This window comes from Anopheles nili, chromosome 3 (genome assembly GCF_943737925.1).
Source record: "Anopheles nili chromosome 3, idAnoNiliSN_F5_01, whole genome shotgun sequence".
In the NCBI taxonomy this organism is placed as follows: Eukaryota; Metazoa; Arthropoda; class Insecta; order Diptera; family Culicidae; genus Anopheles; species Anopheles nili.
The window spans coordinates 49,196,594-49,215,788 of NC_071292.1; the positions used below are offsets into that span (position 1 = coordinate 49,196,594).

At 50.6% G+C, this 19,195-nt stretch overlaps 3 protein-coding genes across 3 annotated transcripts; 1 reads left to right on the top strand and 2 right to left on the bottom strand.

Annotated features, from left to right (window-relative positions):
- Nucleotides 1-795: 795 nt before the first annotated feature.
- Nucleotides 796-7,419, bottom strand: LOC128724508 (adenylyl cyclase X E). Its single transcript, XM_053818233.1, has 12 exons — nucleotides 7,380-7,419; nucleotides 6,164-6,306; nucleotides 5,943-6,083; nucleotides 4,232-4,756; nucleotides 4,017-4,141; nucleotides 3,911-3,946; nucleotides 3,408-3,839; nucleotides 3,169-3,322; nucleotides 2,899-3,092; nucleotides 2,173-2,833; nucleotides 1,817-2,085; nucleotides 796-1,756 (listed from the first exon to the last, which is right to left on the bottom strand). The coding sequence occupies exons 1-12, from the start codon at nucleotides 7,417-7,419 to the stop codon at nucleotides 796-798; spliced, it is 3,681 nt and encodes a 1,226-aa protein (XP_053674208.1).
- On the bottom strand, nucleotides 6,888-16,317 carry LOC128724510 (laminin subunit gamma-1). Its single transcript, XM_053818234.1, has 9 exons — nucleotides 16,174-16,317; nucleotides 13,603-14,479; nucleotides 11,641-13,029; nucleotides 10,681-10,878; nucleotides 8,882-10,298; nucleotides 8,561-8,810; nucleotides 8,389-8,475; nucleotides 8,027-8,327; nucleotides 6,888-7,946 (listed from the first exon to the last, which is right to left on the bottom strand). The coding sequence occupies exons 1-9, from the start codon at nucleotides 16,315-16,317 to the stop codon at nucleotides 7,735-7,737; spliced, it is 4,875 nt and encodes a 1,624-aa protein (XP_053674209.1). The 3' UTR covers nucleotides 6,888-7,734.
- Nucleotides 16,318-18,934: 2,617 nt separating this feature from the next.
- On the top strand, nucleotides 18,935-19,147 carry LOC128724511 (uncharacterized). Its single transcript, XM_053818235.1, has one exon. It carries the CDS (start codon nucleotides 18,935-18,937, stop codon nucleotides 19,145-19,147), a length of 213 nt encoding a protein of 70 aa, XP_053674210.1.
- Nucleotides 19,148-19,195: the final 48 nt, after the last annotated feature.

The window sequence follows — 19,195 nt, forward strand, 5'->3', positions numbered from 1 at the left end:
TCGACCACGTCAGACGAAACCAAAGGCTAGCGGGTTGCACAAGGTTGGCTCGTACAAAAGGCTCGATGACAGCTGGTCAATCGATGCGTTTGACAGTTGTTGCCCACGAATGTTCGTGCTAAAATGCACAACGTCGTTATCCTTTCGTGATAAATTTCAAACGGTTGCATTTTCTCGCCGATTTTTATTTTTGGGGATTTTTAAGCCATCATGGCGTTTTTGGATGTACGATTCAAGTTCATTTGATCATGGTATTATTTGGGGATTGAATGGATTTCTCATAAAATGATTGTTCAGTAAAACCAGAATCCGGCTGAATGAAATGCTCAATTGATGCAATTCAGCGCTTCAGCTTTCTAAATACTAACCGAAGAGCCCTGAATTCGTATTTGAACCATTGGATTCCATTGGTGTATAATCCATAACGTATAGATATTTGATGGATGAGATAAAATGTTCGAGGATGCAATTTGGTGAAAATTCGAGGGGACTTTGTATACAGATTTTGGTGAATTTGGGTTCGGGAAGCTGATCACGGAAGAGTTGAAGCGATTAAGCTCTCATAAGAGGGATAAGCTCAGCAATTTTTCATAATTTTGTATATAATGATAAACCCAATCTCTACAAAAATTATTCGCTATCAAATCAATTTTGCAAATAATTGATTACAACGCGTCTATGCGCTTAGGTTCACACTGCTGCAAATAAGGGCACAGAAGAGAAACTCACCACTATTCGTCTGGTCTGGTATACGTTGAGAATTTATTACAAACAAAATTACATAAATACGACTTTCTAAAGTTTCGTTGACACGTGATCGATTGGCGCACTGCTTCCACCCTGCCCTGCGGCACAGGATTTCTTAACGAACTTCAAATCATTCCCAATCTTCACGAAGTACGTGGGTATCCTACCCCGACCCTTGACAAATATCTCGCCCCGGTAGTCACACCGATAGCCGTAGTTCTCCAGCACTTCGGCACTTTCCTTCGTCACCTGAATGCGTCCCGGTCGCCCGGTCGAGTCCATCCGCGACGCCATATTGACCGCATTGCCCCAAATGTCGTACAGCGGCTTGCTAGAACCCACAACACCAGCCATCACCTTACCGTGCGATATCCCGACCCGCAGCAATCCGGGACTCGTTTGCTTAAAGTTTTCATTACTAAAATCCCGCAACACGCGCATCAGCTCAAGCGCAAACTCGGCCATCACGATCGTGACGTTGTTGCTGTGCCGACAACTGCTCGAATTGCTGCGTGTGCTCGTGCTGGTTTTGTGCGTCACCTCCAGCGAGGTCCGTGGGTTAAGACTACGCCGACCATTGGTCATGAGAGAGGTACGTGTCATGCCGGAAACCGAACGATATCCGCTTAGCGAGGACGAAGAATCGCACCGTCCTGGATCGAGTCCGCAGGCTGCCATGTACGTCCAACCGGCGACTTTGATCTTCTCCACCTTCAGATACCCGTCGAAGTACTGCAAGTGCTCGTCGAAATCGCAGATAATTTCGTTCAGCACCTTCAGCACGCTCTTCTCGTTCTCCACCGAGATGTCCGCGTTCACCTCCATGTTCGTGATGGTCGCGAACATGACTGCGACGTTTTCGTACTCCTCGTTGTAGAACTCGTTCTTCAGCTGCCGGTTGATGTAGATCTCGGCCACGTGCGTGGGTAGGATGTTTTCCACCAGGATCTTGTTCGTTTGCTTCGTGACTTCAGCTTCTTCCTTCTGCTTTAGCAGCTGTTGCTTCCAACTGAACAAAAAAGGGGAACCATTGTGTTATATCTTTCGAGCTTATGCGCTTCCTGCTTACTTGTAATCCGTCCTGGCGATGTACTCCGACTGTCGATCGATCCAGTGGAATATGATGACGATAAACAGAATGAGCATTAGATGGGACACCTTCGGGTCGAGTCCTGGGTTCATGCTGGCGCTGCTATCGAAGAAGTAGTACAGCTCGTCAAAGATCGCCCAACAGTAGCAGAAGAAGATCAACAGACCGACGGCGGCTTTGAGCAGGAAGTGAATCCTTAAAAACAGGAAAGCCATCCCGATCGCCAACGTGAGGCATTGCGTGACGGACTGAAGAGAGAAAAATTGGAGTAAGCGTTTTTTTTTTCACCGCTAAAGATCGGGGTATGAAATGATAAAAGGTGATGAGAGACTTACCCACGGGTTCGTACAAAAATGCTTCTCCATGGAATCGTCCGTAGCTCTTCCATCTCGGAGCAAACTAGCCAAATTATCACCCGTCGTCGCCAGCTCACTGACGGCGTTTTGCTCCAACAGATCATAGTTACACTCAATCAGGTACATCAGCGAACACACCACTAGCAGCGCGATCGTGATCAAGTAGATGACCGTCCTTATGATGTAGTTGCTCATGATGTCGTTCGAGAAATCGTAAAATATGCGCATCACCCTCGACTGGGGTTTGCGAACGCGCAGCAGATCATCGATCGAGTACGGTGTGTAGACGTCCCAAATCTTTTTAAACCACGTGATCGGTATAAACGAGAGCAACAACGCTCCCGAGAAGCCGTTTAACACCCAGAAGTAAACGCCTGAGGCTTCGTTCAGGATCTGTATCAACAGGATGCACACGAACACGATGAAGCTCATGAGCACGCTGTACTTAAGCATCAGGTCGGGTTCCTGCAGGTACGACACCTCCCAGCGTTTGTTCTCGAAGCACATGAAGAACGGTGACATATTGTCCAGCCGGTTCGTGTCTTCTTCACTCGGGCGTGGTCCTCTTGCCGGTTCTCGAGTCTGTCCGTACGAGGGCTCTTGGATGTAGTTTTTGTAGGACGAAAAGAGCTTGTTGAATCTGTCAGGGGAAGATCAAATAATTGTGGGATTATCTCGGCCATCTTTGGTACATCATCAACTTACTGAAACCTCCCAATCGGCATGCGCTCCAACTCGTACGCCATCTCCACGTTCGTCAGCTTCATGATCTCTCGGAACTGCTCCATCGAGTTTTGCATAAAATTCCGCGTCACGAGACTGCGCTCTTTCTTGATCGTTTTTCGCTTCACACCGCTCGACATCCGGCTGCTCGGGCCCGGTTCTTGAATGGTGAAAAACTGCACGCGTAATCAGAAGCAACCGACCAACCTCTCCCCCCCAAAAAAAAAAACAAGCCCAACACGGCATACTCACCGAACCATCATCATACCCCGGTTGTGGTACGATCAGGAACGTCTGGATGTTGTGCTTGATCAGGACGGGATCCTCCTTCGCTTGAGGCGTACCTTCCTCGAAGATGTACTCCCCATCCAGCAGCTCTAGCGTTTGCATCGTCACGTGCACTTTACTACCATCGAAAGCGATCGAGAAGACAGAGAGAGAGAGCGTAAGCTGTCGATCACCTCCATATCTGGGTCGGGTCCCTAACTCACCCAGCTTCACCCGTCGACTCCATTTTGTTCGCTATCACCACGTCCTTCGACCAGATGTCGTACTGCCACTTGCACGCACCAATCACACCGGATATGATGCTCCCACTGTGGATGCCGATGCGCATGTCGATGTTGAGATCCCGAGACATTCGCACGTCCCGGATGTCCTTGATCATGCGCAGGCCAAGGTTCACGCAGCTTTTCGCGTGGTACTTGTTACGTACCGGCACACCCGACACGCAGTAGTAGCAATCGCCCAGGAACTTGATGCGCAGCACGTTGAACTCTTTAGATGCGTCGTCAAACTTAACGAACAGCTCGTGCAGCACGTCGACGAGCGTTCGAACCGGCAGCTGGGTTGTCATGTGCGTGTAGTTGACCACGTCCGCGTACAGTATCGTCACGTTGGTGTGCTTCTGCACGTACAGTTTGCTGTTTGAGACGCGAATGAAAATGCTTGCAGTAGTGTCTCGGGAGGCCAACGTACACCCAGAAGTACTCACTTGATCGATCGCCATTGCGTGCCCGTGCGGAAAAAGCTACGGAATGGAAATTGGTGTATCGGCTTAGAGGGTGGATTCAAATGTTAGATCGATCGATTGGGCTCACTTCTGCGTGATGATCGTCTGGTTGGCGTTGTGCTGATCGTTACGCATCTTCTCTATCATAGCCCGGATGTCCTTCTCCATCAACTCCGCGGTGTGCTCGGGCAGAATGCTTAGCAGTAGTTCCTTCTGTTCAATGGGGGAGGAAAAAAAATACCACACACACACGTTTGGTACTACTTTAAGGCCATTCGAGATCTAAGCAACACCTTATCTCACCTCTTGGTTTCGGGCGAATTTTAACAGCAAATTCCCCTCGACAAGCTCACGTCGATCGAGAAACGTGCGCCTAATGGCCACCTCATTGATCAGCCTGAAGTACAACCCAAACAGGTTGAGACAGATGAAGTAGATCAGCTCAGTGATCACCTTCAGTGCCGTGTCCTCCTCCAACCGGTAGGTGATGAACGTCATCACGATCAGGTAGCAGAATGATGTTGCACTGCCCAGTATGATGCCGTGGATGTTCTCGTTCAGTGGGAGGAAAATGTAGATGGCCAGCAGTGTGTGGCTGGCGTAGGACGGCCGTAGTGGTGGGTTGATGAAGGTGATGACCGCGTGGTAGAGCGGAATCGTTAGATCGGTGATGATCATCGTGATGACCGCAATGCTGGAGGACACATATGGAACCCAGGGGTAGGCCTTCACTAGGCCCTCTTTAAAGGCGGCGAATAGTGAAATCCACACGATCAGGATACCGAACAGGTAGCAGATGAGATCGGGATGTATGGCCGCCGTTGGGTGCTGGGATGTTTGAAGTGAGAAGGTGATTTGATTTTTTTTTGCATTTTGCAGATTTAGAACCACTCATATCTTCTTCTCAACACCTTGAGTGGCTAGCTTTTTGAGGCAAAATTCCAAGGAACGCCACGAATCAAGCGTCACACTTGCTCATGTGTTTTAGTAATGCTTGCGCTAGCCTTAAAATTTCACCGTCTGGGTTTGTGACAAACTCTTAGCTTTCTTTTCGCTCATTTGTATGCCTGTTTGTGTCTAAATTCTATCCTTGTGAATAATAAGCTGTTCGGAATACTCTAGAATTGCGTTTTTTACATCAACCGTTATTGTCGTCTCGTAAAATAGAGTAACATGGCCTCCTGCGAAATTTTCCGCCATCCACTTTTGGGTGACGCGGCACTCAAGATGTTAAATAGCTCAACAACCATTGTACGGGTCAAGGCCTACCTAGTTAAGGTTTTCAATGAATTTGGACATTATTCTCGTAGCCGGATAATCAAGTCCTGCGTATGTGGGGGACGATTGTTCAAAATTTGAACACAAAACAATTCGTTTATTTGCGCCACACACTAACGCTTTCGTGCTATCTAGTTCCACCATCATGTAGCTGAACATTTTGACAAGTTATACCTCAGCCGAACGACCTCAAGGATCGTCTATAGATCCCTCGCCCGAAACCAAAATAACCGGGCCGTGATTCAGGCGATAGGGTGATGCGCGTCAACACACACTCTCCGCTAGGGAGCGTTAGACGGTGCTGCTTATTATCGCGATTGCCCGCGGGAACGCCACAACTGACAACCGAATAGGCCAAATGCTTCCGAAGTAAGCGGGCCAACAATGCGCGTCCGCGTTATCACCATCAATTAAAATTATTGTCATCTTCCCATAGCCGCCGGCTGATAATAGATTGGTGGGGCTGTATTTTCTGCACTACGCGGGCCTCACACTAGGTGGCGCATGTTTTCCACGCGCGGGTGCTCTTTTCCAGAAGTCCACCACCACCTCCCTTCGAAGGTGCTCCATTTCAGGGTTATAATTGATGAAGATCGACATGAATGACGATCCCAAATGACTGACAGCTTCTCGGAGCTGAGCTTCTGCAGGGGTTTTTCACATGCTTCCTCCCTTGCTCGAGATGAATGGCCCGCAGGTTGGCCAGCCATCCATCCATCCATAGAGGCGTACTTACCGGTTTACCCGTCACAATCACGATCACATGCGATATGCTGACGAACGTCTGCAACACCACGAAGATGGACAGATAGCTGCGCTGGACACGCTCCATGTACTTGAGGTAGAACGTTTCCAGCCCCAAATTGACGCATTCTCGCTGTGCAACGCGCGTGGGATGGTAAGGATATAACGCTTGTCGTGGAAAATGTCACCCTCCCTTTTCTCCTACACACTTACCCGCAGGAAACCGAGCTCCCACTTCTTGAGTGCAATGTAGTCACCCTCGGTGTCGTGGGACTGCTGGTCAATTTGGCCATTGTCCGATCGGCACACGTCACACTCGTCCGGTGGATAAACGCCCGTTTCGAAGCTCATCTCCCCTCAGTCTCGGTCCGGTATGGAAACACGTTAACAACCCCACTCAGAAAGAGGAGGGTTATTAACCACCCCCCCGCGATTGGGAAGTAGTGTGTATGACGCACAGTCTAGACTTTGCTGATCCCCCGGATTTTACATCTCCTCAATCGGGGGTTGTTTCATCACTTGTGTGAACCGGAATTAGATTAAAAAACGGAACCACCCTTTTTGTTTGCAAACTTTTGTTCCGTTTTCAAGACACAACGAATAACAACGCGCGTTTCCTGTTCGAGAACTAGGTCTAGGAACACGTTCACTGGGGAGTTCGGACAGCAAAAAAAAGGGGAACAAGCGCGCGCGTTCGGCGCCTGCAACCGACAATGGGCAACTAATCAATAACCGTAACCGCATGATAAGGTAAAAGGGCGAGTCTTGGAAATTGCCACTTAAAAACCAATGTACAAGACTCCACCACTCTTCACGCCGATAACGCATACACGTTCGGGGCCTCCACCTGGCTCGTTCCGTCCCGTAGATATCGGCCGTTTTGTCGGAGTGAGTGAGAGTTAAAACGCTTAACACGCCCGGGGGAGGGAGATTGGCTTTTATTTTTAAAATTTTATTTAGTTTTTTTTGCTGTTTGGCTCAAGTTGGGCTCCTTTATTAGCTCTCCTTTTCCAGCTTCATCTCGAAACTCGGCGCGTTATGCTCTTTTCGCTATGTTGCTCAGGTGGGCGTTATGATGAACGTGAACAAGAACGGGGTCTAATAAGGGTTATGTGTGTAGAGAGAGAGAGAGAAAGAGAGACTAAGGAATAAGTGTGACTAAGAAGACTAAGGACTAAGGAGACTAAGCAATAAGGGTGTTTATTTCGAGCAGGGATTTGCAGCGCGTTTCCGCGAGATGAAGGGATTTTCGCAACAAACTTGAAAAGAACACACACACACGCACGCACAGAAAGAACACCTACTTAAGTCACTGGATTTGCTCGTTAGTGCACCATCGCCTTAGAGCGTTCGTTAGTGCACCAGTAGAGCAAGAGAGAGAGAGTGAGAGAAAAAAAGGGAGTGTTTTGCTAGTATTTGTTAGTTTTACTGTACGACTGGTCTGGTTTCAGGCGGGTTGTTGTTACCATTTAAATATAACGCTTTGCTTACGGGCTAACGCAAAATGCTCTAAACCTAGTGAAGACGGCGCACGGGGCCACGCAAAACCCCGGCGGCGTAGTAGTATTAGTTTTAGTAGTAGATCGCACGGATCGCTTTGACGTTTCCGTTCCGTTCCGTTCCCGTTTTGCTGTGGCACATTTGTCAGTTTTTTGTTTCGTTTCGTTTTTTTTTATCTCCATTCCGCTCGCGTGCGGTTTAAAACTACTTTGTTGCTTTCGGTTCTCTTAAAAACAAAAGAAGGATCTCTTTAAAATACACGATACACCTGCACGGGCACAGGTTTACGGTTCCAGGTGCGTGCGCTTGAAGCAACCCGGTGGCAGTGAGCTCGCTATTAGCTCGATGTTGTCGACCTCGAGCCGCAGCTCGGACAGCTCCTTCTGATAGCTGCGGATGTTCTGGTTCTGGATGTTCTTGGCCTCCGTCAGGCTGCTCAGTCGCTTCGTCAGCTGAGCGTCTTCCAGTTCACGTTCGGCCGCACTAAGGCGACGCTCTGGCGGTGCGGGAGTCGGAAAAAAAGGATCGATTATTTAGCCACCAATACACAGAGGTTAGTTCCACGCGGCAACTCACCCAAATCATCCAGACTATTAACGTCGATCTCGCGCAGGTTCGCCAACTCCGACATGATCATGCTCACCTCACGCATCGCTTTGTCGACTTGGGATTTCGCTTCGTTCGAGTTGAGCTGTGCCTGACCGACCTTCTCCTTCGCTTCGTTCGTTAGGTTAAGATCCTTGCGGATCTGTGCCTCACGTTCTCCGAGCCGGTTGTCCGTCTTGGCGAGACGTCCGTTAAGCTGATCTGCCTCGTGGTGTAGGTCACGTGCCGTGTTCTTGGTCGCATTCGCACGCTTCTTGATGTTCTCCGCAAGCTGGAAAGGAGAGAGATGTGTCAGCAACGTACAAAACAGGGCGTTCAACACCATCTCCTACCTTGGATGCTTCCTCCGCGTACTTGTCCTGGGCCATTTGGGCGTTTCTACGTGCATCGTCCGCATTTATTCTCGCTGCAAAGAGCGCCTGCAAGAGTGAGTTAAACATTAGCTTCTTTTGTCCCTGCCAAACAAAACAAAAAAAAACAACTCGATACGAAACATGTACTTACTTCTTCCGCACGCTTCAAAAGATCACGCGAGTTAACGATCTGTCGGTCGATGTTCGGTACCAAACTGAGCGCATCTTCCGCACGCCTTGACGACTCCTCAACCTGGTTCTTGAAGCCAGCTAGCGTGTGGTACGTATAGTTAGCCTTCTTCAGCGTACCATCACCCTCAGCGACGGCCTTCTCCGCGAGCTCCTTGGCGTACTGCAGCTGTTTGAGCGCCTCCACAGCGTCTTCCTTTTGCAGTTGTGCTCTAGAAGTGGGCAAAAAGTAGCATAAGACATGCTTGGTGCACACTTCTCTAGCGACTTCCCATCAACTCACCTATTCAACAGCGTATCCGCCAGCACGATGTTCTGCTCGACGCTCTCCAGCAGCTCCCTATTATTCGCCATCTTACCAGCGAGATCCTCCGCAATCCGATCTGCTTCCCGATTGTACTGGCTGCCCTCCTTCTTGATCTTGTCGATATCGATGTTCGGCGGTGCCGTCCTATTCACGGCCGCAAACAACGTCAACGCCTCATCGTTCACCTCACGTGCTCGCGTCAACGCCTGCTCCGTTAGCTTCGAAACCGTCGTCAGTTTTTCCTGCGCCTGCGCGATCTCACCCGAGATGCTCGAGTCCAGCTCCTTCGTGATGTTCGCTTGCTGGTTGAACGCATCGTTCGCCTTCTTGAGCGCTTCCGATGCCTTTCTGTGAGCTTCCTGTGCCTGCTTCATGTTCGCATCCGCTTCCGCCTTGAACCGATCCGCGTACTGACGCGCTTCCCGCGAAATGCCACTGATCTGGTTCGTCTGATTGCCCAAATGTCCCGAGATGTCCTTCGCCCGTGCCAACGCCGTATTGCCCTCCGTTTGCAGTAACTCCACGGCCGCATCCAACTGTCGCCGTGCGTCCTGAATTTTACCATGCGCAAGGGTCGCATTATACCCACCCTTACCGATCTTGTGGTTCGTCACCTCCTGCGACTGATCGGCGTTATCGAGCAGCTTCTGCACGTCCTGCAACCGGCCCTCCAGCTCACGCAGGATCTCATTCAACGTTTTCTCGCCCCCACCGGAACCACTCTTCGCGTCCTCCACCAGGATGTCGATCTTCTCCTGCACCGCGTGCAGCTTGCCAGCAAACTCATTATCATCGATCACGATCGGTTTCGATTGAATGTCCTGCAGGATCTGGTTCAACTCGGCCAGCTTGCCACGGTGCTCGTTCGCCGCATCCTGCACGAGATTGTAGCAGGCAGGACAGTCGAGACAACCCTGATGCCGATCGTACTTATTCTCCTTGCACCGATCGCACCGCCGGCCTTCGACGTTATCATTGCAAGGGCACTGCCCGTACTGGTTACACTGGGTGCCCTTCGAACCGCTCGGATCGCAATCGCACGCCTGGCAGCCATCCTCCGAGAAGCCGTAATGTGCTGCCTCACACTTGTCGCACTTCTTACCGACCACACCCGGTTTGCAGAAGCACTCGCCCGTGAACGTGTCACAGGACGCGTTGTAGCTACCGATCGGGTCGCAGTTGCAGCTTTCACACCCATTCCCGGACACGATGTTCCAGTAGCCGTTCTTGCACTCGTTGCACGTCCGTCCGACCACGTTCGCCTTGCAGTGGCAGTTACCGTTGATGGCGTCACAGATCGAGATGCCTTTCTCCGTTTGTTCGGTTCCTCGCGGGTAGCAACTGCACTCTTCGCAGCTACCGTGCGGTTCTGCCAGCGGGTCTCCAAAGTGACCTATTTGTGGATGGGGATAAAGGGACGATCAAACATTGCACAACTACAGCAGGGTTTTTAGCGAGGGTTTGTGAGACCTTCCCCCTCGCAAAAAGGGCGAAGTGTACCCTTCGGACAGACCGGTTGCTCCTGCGAAAGAACGCTCGCAACCGCGACCAGGTACAACGCGTACCAACACTTTCCACTGAAACCCATTACTGATTGGATTGGATACGGGTTTTGGCATACCTGGCACACCCTGCGATAGTGACATGTTTTTCCGCGAATCAACCCTCACTATCTTATCAATCTCTCCACTGCGTGGCCAGCTGGTGCGTTTGATTCGAACTATCAAGGTCGAACCTTGGGCGTACGATAACTCGCTTTTTGATCCGCTACTTACCCGGTAGACACTGGTCGCAATGTGGTCCGGCCGTGTTGTGGATGCACTTGAGGCACTCGCCCGTGGTACGGTTGCAGTTACCGACCGCGTTCGGGTCGACGTTTCCGTTGCAATCGCAGGCTTGGCACATCCGCACGGAACCAAACACACCCGTTGGATCGCCGTAGTACCCATCCGAGCAGAGTTCGCAGCGGGGTCCTTTATGGGGAGTTTGTGGATAAAGATTATTTAGAGTGGGTGAAGGTAGTGGCTGAATTTAAATGGTGGCTCTTTTTTAGGTCGAATGTCAAATAGTGATAAGGAACCGGTTGAGATGTACGCTTTTCGGTTTGGTTCCTTCGGTTCTACCTTTCAGGGTGGGTGCAAACGACAGCAACCGTGGCTCTTTCCATACAAATTGCTCGTCGATTCTCTTGTTTCCAACAAAATTACGAAAACCGCGGTATGGACCAACATGTTTATGCTGTAGCGCAAGCTTGCGATCGACGTTTTTTGTCATTTTAATCGCGTAAGGGTTTGAAGGAGGATAAAAGTGAACCAAATGATTGCAATGATGGGGAAAATGAAACTTTGGCTCTTAAAAAAACTACCACAAATAGATAAAAGCATCGGTTATCGCTCGAGGGGATGTGTGATTTTGTCTTATGGGTCTTCTTTTCCATTGACTGCGCTATTGCTTTGTGGACAAAAGATACCCTTTTTCGCATATGCTTATACCGAAGATAGAACGTTTTGGTTCCGGAACCGGGGGGTACAGGACTTCAACGTGGTACTACTACATATACATCTTTCGGTTCTTGCTTCTCTAGTAATGGATAGAACCTTAATCGACTGATGAATTCTTCCGACCTAGTTGGTTCTAACTGTGAACCAATCGAACCGATGGAACCAACCTAACAGCCATACCAATGTTGTACAATGGTTCCTTATCATACATTACACTCGTGCCTCTCAACTTACCAAAGTATCCAACCGGACACTCCAAACACATCACCGAATCCCCAGCCATCTGCATACAAGCGCCATTATTCGGGCACGGGCACCGTTTGCAGTCGTACGGCGTTCCCCCAAGCGCATTGCCATAAAATCCCTTCGCACACTGATCACACGTATCTCCGGCGGTGTTGTGCTGACAGATGCACCTTCCCGTCTCAGAATCGCAAATTTCCGCATGCTTATTACAATCGCACGGCACACACGGCATAAACGGTCCACCCCGTGCCGGGTTGTGCCTATATCCAGGCGCACACGATTCACAAAACTGCCCCAAATAGCCCTCCGGACAGGTGCACTGCTCGATCCACGTCGCCTGCCGTCCAGCCGCTCCACGATGGGCCGTTTGCAGCTCAACATCATCCAAAATTGCCTCCCCGTAATCTCCATAAATCGCTCGGATCTTAACCGCCGTCAGGTTGCTCAGAATCGACATAAACCCACGCCCCGAATTCGACGGATGCCACGTGTACTCCGGGTTCTCGTGCAACCGGAACGCAAACTCATGCGACTCCTCACTCGGCATGCGCTGGTTCTGTGCGAAAATTGGCAACGAGATGCTGCTGTTGCCACCCTGCAGCACAACATCGTACGGACCCACGTCAACACGCGGTTGTCCGACCAGTTGCAGGCGGAACTTGAACAACCTATTGTAGGACGCACGCTGATCACCAAGGAACCGATCCGGTGCGAGGAAGTACACCGTCCGGTGACCATTCCAACCGACCCCGATCGATTGGCTGTGGGAGTTGTACTTCACGTCCACCGGTACGCCCGTCTCCGAGATGGCGGTCCATTTTTCCTTGTGCTTGTTGAAGTTCGAAGTCGTCGAGACGATCGAGTACCCGCTCGCGCTCGTACACTCGAGCGTGTGCCCGTAGCAGAAGCACGGCGTACACCCGAACTTGTTGTCCGCGTCCAGGTTGAAGTAACCCAACCGACACTCGCGACAATGCCGCCCTTCGACGTTCTCTTTGCACGAGCACATGCCCGTGACGGGATCGCAAGATGGCGCATTGTCGAGTGATCCTCGCTCGTCACAGTTACACGGTTGACAACCGTGCGGGCCAAAGTTGAAGTAGTTCGCATCGCACCGATCACACTTGTCACCTGTGACGCCTGGTTTGCATTGGCAGCGGCCTTCCGCGTTGCATTGAAGTGATCGTGAACCTACCGGATCGCATCCGCAGTTGATGCAGTACCCATCCTCACGCATGAAGAAGTTCTCTTTGCAGCGTTCACATTTCGGGCCGTCCCGGTTTGCGCCACAATCGAGACAGTGTCCACCGTGGCCGGTTAGGTTGTACAGGTGCCGATCGAAGAAGCACTTTGTGGAGTATCCATTACAGTTGCACGCTGCGTGTGTGTGAGAGAGAGAGAGAGAAATCGGTGAAAATCGTTAGAACGAGAATGTCCCAAAATGAGCTCCCTCAGGATGTCTCCCTCGTTGGGTGTCTTACAGTCCACGATGTACCGTAGACGTTGGAACGTTGGTGAAGGGCTTTTTCGATCACGGTAGGTGTAGAAAGCGAACGGTTCCGTGCCATCTGCCAGCAGAAGTAGCAGCAGTAGCACTAAACACACTAGCAGATGGCACAAACGCTTCATGACGGGTTTCGGGACCGGGGTACTGAGACACCACAACCGATCGGTTGGTTGTGCGATTTGCGAATGCCACGACAAATCCCCAACTGAACCCAATGGACGTTTGGATCTCGGTTTTCCCCTAAAAGGACATCAAAAAACCACCACCCCCCCCGTGATCTTCAACATGATGCTCCCGCAGGAAGAAGACGAGTGTCGTCGTCTTGATCGTGTCAACGTGACATATAAGGAAACCCGCCAAACCGCTCGCTAGCCCTTCACCGAAAAAACGGGACCACCGGACTCCCTAATAACGGTACCTCACACTCGCCTTCGGAAACTTACGCTTGCACTCGTGCACATTCTTAGACGTCGCGCGGCCCCACGGTGCATCGTTGTAGAACGGCAAACACCGATCACAGTCCGGTCCGTCCGTGAAGTGCATGCACTTGCACACGCGCATCCGCTGCCCATCCAGTGCCGTGCTGGTGGTGCATTCGCTCGCATGCCCATTGCACTTGCACCTCGCACCAACGGCAATGTCCGCGATCGCGTAGAAGTACGACCTGAGCACCTGAGCATCCCCGAACACCTCATCACCGAAGGTGTTGAGCCGATCGAGCGTTATCCGGATGTCGGTGGCCGTCACCCACTGCTGCAGTTCCAGGTGGTGCTCGAAGTTGATCGCTGACGGGCGTCCCTCGAGGGAAGAGAACGCAATGTTACCATCCCGCAGTGGTGAGATGTCACTGTACTCGCTGGTGCAGAGTGCCCGCGATTCGTCCTCCCCGTTCATGACGGAGAGGGAATCTGGCAGACCGTAGGTGTCGCGGCAGGTCGCACTGTAGTACTGGTACGGGATCCAGGGACCGTTCGGGGTGACACGCTTGTAGATCGCGAACGATTCCGGCCGGGGTGAGTGGAACACGATGCGGATGTACGTGATGTCGAAGGATTTGCCCAGGCGGAGCGTTAGGTTCACCTGGTTCGGGTACTGGACGGCTTCGAACATTGTCTCCGATTGCCACCAGGTCGGGTGGTTTGGATCGTGGAAATCGGTCAGGAAGTGGGGCGAGTGTTCGCCTGCGTGACACACGTCGCAGCTCTTCCGGTTGGAGTACCCCGTTTGGACGCAGAAATCGGTGTCGGTTTCATCGCCGCAGGTGTTGGTCGCGTCCACCTGCAGCTGGTAGGCGGCATTTTCAAACTCGGGAATACAGCGCTGTGGGTGAAATGACGTGTGGCGTGAGAAAATAAGGTGAATCCTGTGCGTGTGTCTTTGAAGTGAGATCGTGGGTGTTACTTGGGGGGGTGTAGAAGAAGGATCATAAACGTGTATGAGGAAGTGCAGCTCGATCCGTGTTATGTTAATGTGACAGTGGAGGTGATTCCGTCTTGGTTCTGGCTATCAAGGACAACACTTAAGGGAACCAACTGACAGCTTTTTAATGGAGGTTTATTGCTCCGTGTATCGGTTCTAATGTTACAAATGGGCACGAATTCTATGGTCAAATGTAAATTTGTGAGTCGCAGTCGTAAGATCAAAATAGTACACCCAAAATGCTATATTTTTCATGATCTTAAGTGAGTGAAAAGACGTTCTTAAATCGCGTAACCCCTTCAAACTAAAACAAGATCTATTTTGAGATGCAAAATCGTGGAGCGTTCGGCGCAAATACACTAATTAGGCACGAAATACTTGTCCTGCACATTCATAACGATCATGAGCATCAAACTCCGGCTAACATCCGGTGTGCTCTTTCTCTCCTGCACGCGACAGGGAATGGCAAATAACGTCGGTCGGAATCTAGCACCATTACTTATACATGTGTCGGTCTCATCGGTTCCAGCATTTGAGCTTGGAACGGAAGAAACCATACCAAATTCCCATACAATTCATAAGGCAATGCCTCATTCTATACCGGTTCCTTGTCACTGGTTCCAGCCCGACCTAATAGGAACGCTAGAACGCTAATCACCGACAGCACTCTCGAGTACGGCCACCCGGAGTCCTACTCCCTTCTTCCCGTCACACACTTCCGTGACGGGGGGAGGACATTTTCGATTTCTCTCAACTAATACACACACACACGCACGCACCGAGTGACGGCACAGGCGACTAAGATTGCGAGTGGCCAAGCCTTATCACGGAGTACACGCCGGAGCAGAAGAACGGTTTAAAATAGCTGATAAAGTTGCTTCCGGAGCGCGACTGCGTCCGCGTGCTCCACCCCGACCGACTTCCACCAGCTGTGTCCTCCTGCTTTCAAGTCCTCCCCCCCCGAGTGGTGCCTCATTATCAAACGTGCCGGCCCCAGGAAGCCCCGAACCGGGGAGGCCTGAACGAGAATAAAGTGGCGTTATTGAGCGAAAATCTCGACTTGCTCGGTTTCCGTTTCCTTTTCTTTTCTCCATCGCAGCGAGCGAGCGTGGTGCTGTCATTGCCCGGGCGTTGTGCTGTCGCTAATTGTGGCTTGCGGTTGGAAAATGATATTGTTGCTAATTGAAGAAATGTGCATACATAAAACCCTATGGAAGATCCCCATGGGACATGCTTGGGTATATTTAAAATATGCTAAAAAGCTGCCCACGCTTGCCTTAATTGCAGTTGGTTGGCGTTTTGTAGTACTTTCTGAAACACATTTAGCACTATTCGGTTGGGAGTTTAGAAGGTGCGATAAGAACCTCGGTTGGTCACTGAACGTCGGATGCTGGGGGACGTGGACACATTTTTGTGATGAACCTTTAACCTACTTTCTTGAACATCCACTATCATCCCCAGGGGAGGTTGGTTCCGTTCTTTTGCTCTCTTTCGTACTTATTTTCTGAACTCAATTCTTGAACTCGACACTCTAACCGAAGCTACCACTCTTCTAGGAGTGTCACTAAATAACGTTCCAGCCCTCGCTATCTTACCTGTGGTCTTCCGTACGGATCGACACATTCCAGCGGCGGCAAATAGTGTGTATTTTCACTGGCACTCGCAAGTGGTACGACCAGCAGCAGCAGTAGGGTCGCGGCCACCACCGTCACACTCCAGCACGGCGTGCTGATCGTCATCTTTGGCACTTTTTTGGTAAACTCCGTAACACCAGGAGAGAGGAACCAGAACCACCGGTTCCACCACCGTCCACACGCGTGCACTAGCGCACGTCTTCACGTTCCACTCAAGACACTGGTGAGGTTATTACAAGCTGTTACAAGAGGCAAAAGAGAGAGAGAGAAAATTTGCACACGGTCAGGTTGGATCCTTTTCTTTTTCCTCCACCACTCGATCAACTGCGATCGCGAGTTTTGCAAACACCCACTAAACACACACACACACACACGCAAACGGGGTTTTGGGCCACACGTCCCCACACGTGGTTAGGACAAGTTGAAGATTTTCTTTTATTTTTTTGTGATGTTCCTACCAGCACAACACCACCCGAGATTCTTCCACAGGTCGTCGTCTCAGCTCAGCTCAGACCTGCGACCGCGCGGGATGCTGGCTCATGGTTCACTCCCGTCCGAGCTCCAGCAGGCGTGTCTTATCGGCAAATGGGAAACTGAGTACGGGCTACTTTACATACGGCTGGGGGCAACTTCTTGCCAGATGTGTGTGACCCGCGCGAGCAGACTGGTACAATGTTGGAGAGTCTGGTTCTGAGCCAAGGGGCATTGGGAAAAGCGCTGTAGAGAAGTGTAGGCTAGGAGGTTCCTAGAAGAGAGACTTCTCGAGCAGAGATGCATAACGCGCGAGCATAACCGACAAGAGGAGGGACCAAATTTGCAGCCATAAAACCTCCACTCCTCGGGATTAGTTTTGGAAACTCCCGCCTGTACTGCAGCTACTACTGCCTGGTGGTGTAATTCATGGCGAACATTTTAGACGTCTTTCCAACAGACGTCCTCCAAGACAAGAAAAAAAAACAATCTCCCGCGCATGTCTAGATAAACACTGCCCTGTTGCTGGGAAATGAGAACATCCGGGGATCGGTTCGTCGCAAACACGATCCGGCAGGCACGTTCATCGATCATTGGTGGTGCACATGGTGCTGCCGGGAAGGTAAACATTTTTGATCCATTCGCCGGGGTGTGTATGGTGTGTAAAATTGAACTAAAATCTACATCTGCCACCAGCTGGAGGGGGGGAGGAATAGGAAAAATAAAGAATGACTTCATCAGTCGCTCCCACTACTACCAGGCGTTGGTTTTTTTGTGTGTGCTTTTTTTTTGCTTTACTGCAGACATTGCAGACGCAACTTTGACTGCAACTTTGTGCTGTTTGTTCGTTCTATTCCTGCACCAACTTGCGCGATCTAAGGAACGTTTTTTTGAGCTATAGGAGAAAAACATCTCGACCTCGGTATCTTCTGGCTTTGGTTGTGTGTTAGCTAAATATTTGCCCTTTCCGATGGCATCATCGTAAACGTAGGTGATGATATCAAAATGATGTTCGCGCCCGCGCTTACGTTTCGTTCGCAAACAAAACGCGATCGTTCGTCGTTCGAGGGTTCCGCAGGGGGAGTTTGCATGTGTGTGCAGGTTCTCCAATTGCATAGGCCCTTGTATGGCCCTCACTGCGCGCTGTTGTGAGACATTTTGCTGAAAAAACCTTACGGCCATCGGCTTTTCTGGAAAATGTGTCCAAGCGCGTGTGTATGTGTGTGTGGGCATGATCGTTCCGCGGTTTGAAATCCGCCTTAACCATACTTATGCTGCTTATGCTATGCAAAACCTCTCGCTATAAAAAATCCTCTCACTCTCTTTCTCGCTCTTTCATTCTCTAAAGACCAAAATATGCTGCTCTCTACAGAAAAACGGGTCCTCAACGATACTGTGTCGGTTTGGCTTCGAACCCCAGCTCTGATCGCTCCGAGCTTTATGATCAGGAAGTAAATCTCAGCATAGATCACTACACTACACAGCACACCACTACAACCGTTGATAACACATTGCTATGGGTTCCAACGAAAAGCAAAAATAAAAACACTACTCTCTGCCGGACGAAGAATCGGGAACGTGCCTTACATGCAGTGGAAGGAAACCGCATCTAGAATTAGAATGGGGAAACTTTTGCCTTCGTTCGCGCCCGCTGTCTCGCTTTCTCTCTCTCTCTCTCTCCCTGTCTTTCGTGCTCTTTCTCGCATTGGCACTCTGGCTCGTGCAGAGCGACAATTACGCCACGCCAGGCTCAACACTCTTCCGAGGCTTATCAGCTCGCATTGATAGCACGAGCAGACTCAGGCACTTTTTTCGAAACACCGGAACAGGACACATCTGCGAGGGATCGGCATTTGTGTGCAGGGCGGGTGCGGATCGTGCTGAACACCGTTTTTTGTTTTAAGACTAATTTCACTTTCGATTCGCCTCACTCGGAACGCTCAGAACAGCGTGCACGTTCGCATGTGTCGTTCTTCAACACTTTTTTTTGCTGATCTTTCACTTCAGCCCTTTGGGGGGACAGGCTTTATCAGCACGTTTGGGAATGCATGGGTTGCTTCGATTCCTCCTGTGTACATGCTGAAGGAACTCTGACAGGAAAGCACCACTGCGTTGCTATGAAACCAGCATTGATCATAGGAACCTTTGGAGCGATTTGGAACCTCACTTGCGAACGTTCTTTTCTTCATTTGTCGCTTTGGTAATTGACTGTCCGTTAGTTCGCGAGAATTTGAAGAAAGCACACACGAAAATGGCGATGAAATACCCGTACACCTTCACGGCGAAGCTGGTGCAGTTCCCGATCCAGCACTACTTCAAGCACCAATGGATATGGCGATTTTACTTCATCGCTTTCGGCCTTTCGGTGCCACTGTTCTACAAGCTCCAGAAGCTGGCCAACATGCCAGCCAACCAGGAGAAATGGGCCGAATCCAAGCGGAAGCAGTTGGCGGAACACCACTGAGTGCTGGTAATGTTGAAACCTCACGATCGCGCACGATATGCTGCAGCG

Coding starts and splice junctions, on each gene's coding strand:
- LOC128724510 (XM_053818234.1), bottom strand. CDS start 16,317: ATGACGATCAGCACGCCGTGCTGGAGTGTGACGGTGGTGGCCGCGACC. Junction 8,811..8,881: donor GCGGATACGCTGTTGAATAG/GTGAGTTGATGG, acceptor GCCCACTTCTAG/AGCACAACTGCAAAAGGAAG. Junction 7,947..8,026: donor TAATAGTCTGGATGATTTGG/GTGAGTTGCCGC, acceptor CCGCACCGCCAG/AGCGTCGCCTTAGTGCGGCC.
- LOC128724508 (XM_053818233.1), bottom strand. CDS start 7,419: ATGGTAACAACAACCCGCCTGAAACCAGACCAGTCGTACA. Junction 6,307..7,379: donor GAAACCAGACCAGTCGTACA/GTAAAACTAACA, acceptor ACCGAGACTGAG/GGGAGATGAGCTTCGAAACG. Junction 3,947..4,016: donor CAGACGATCATCACGCAGAA/GTGAGCCCAATC, acceptor TCCATTCCGTAG/CTTTTTCCGCACGGGCACGC.
- LOC128724511 (XM_053818235.1), top strand. CDS start 18,935: ATGGCGATGAAATACCCGTACACCTTCACGGCGAAGCTGGTGCAGTTC.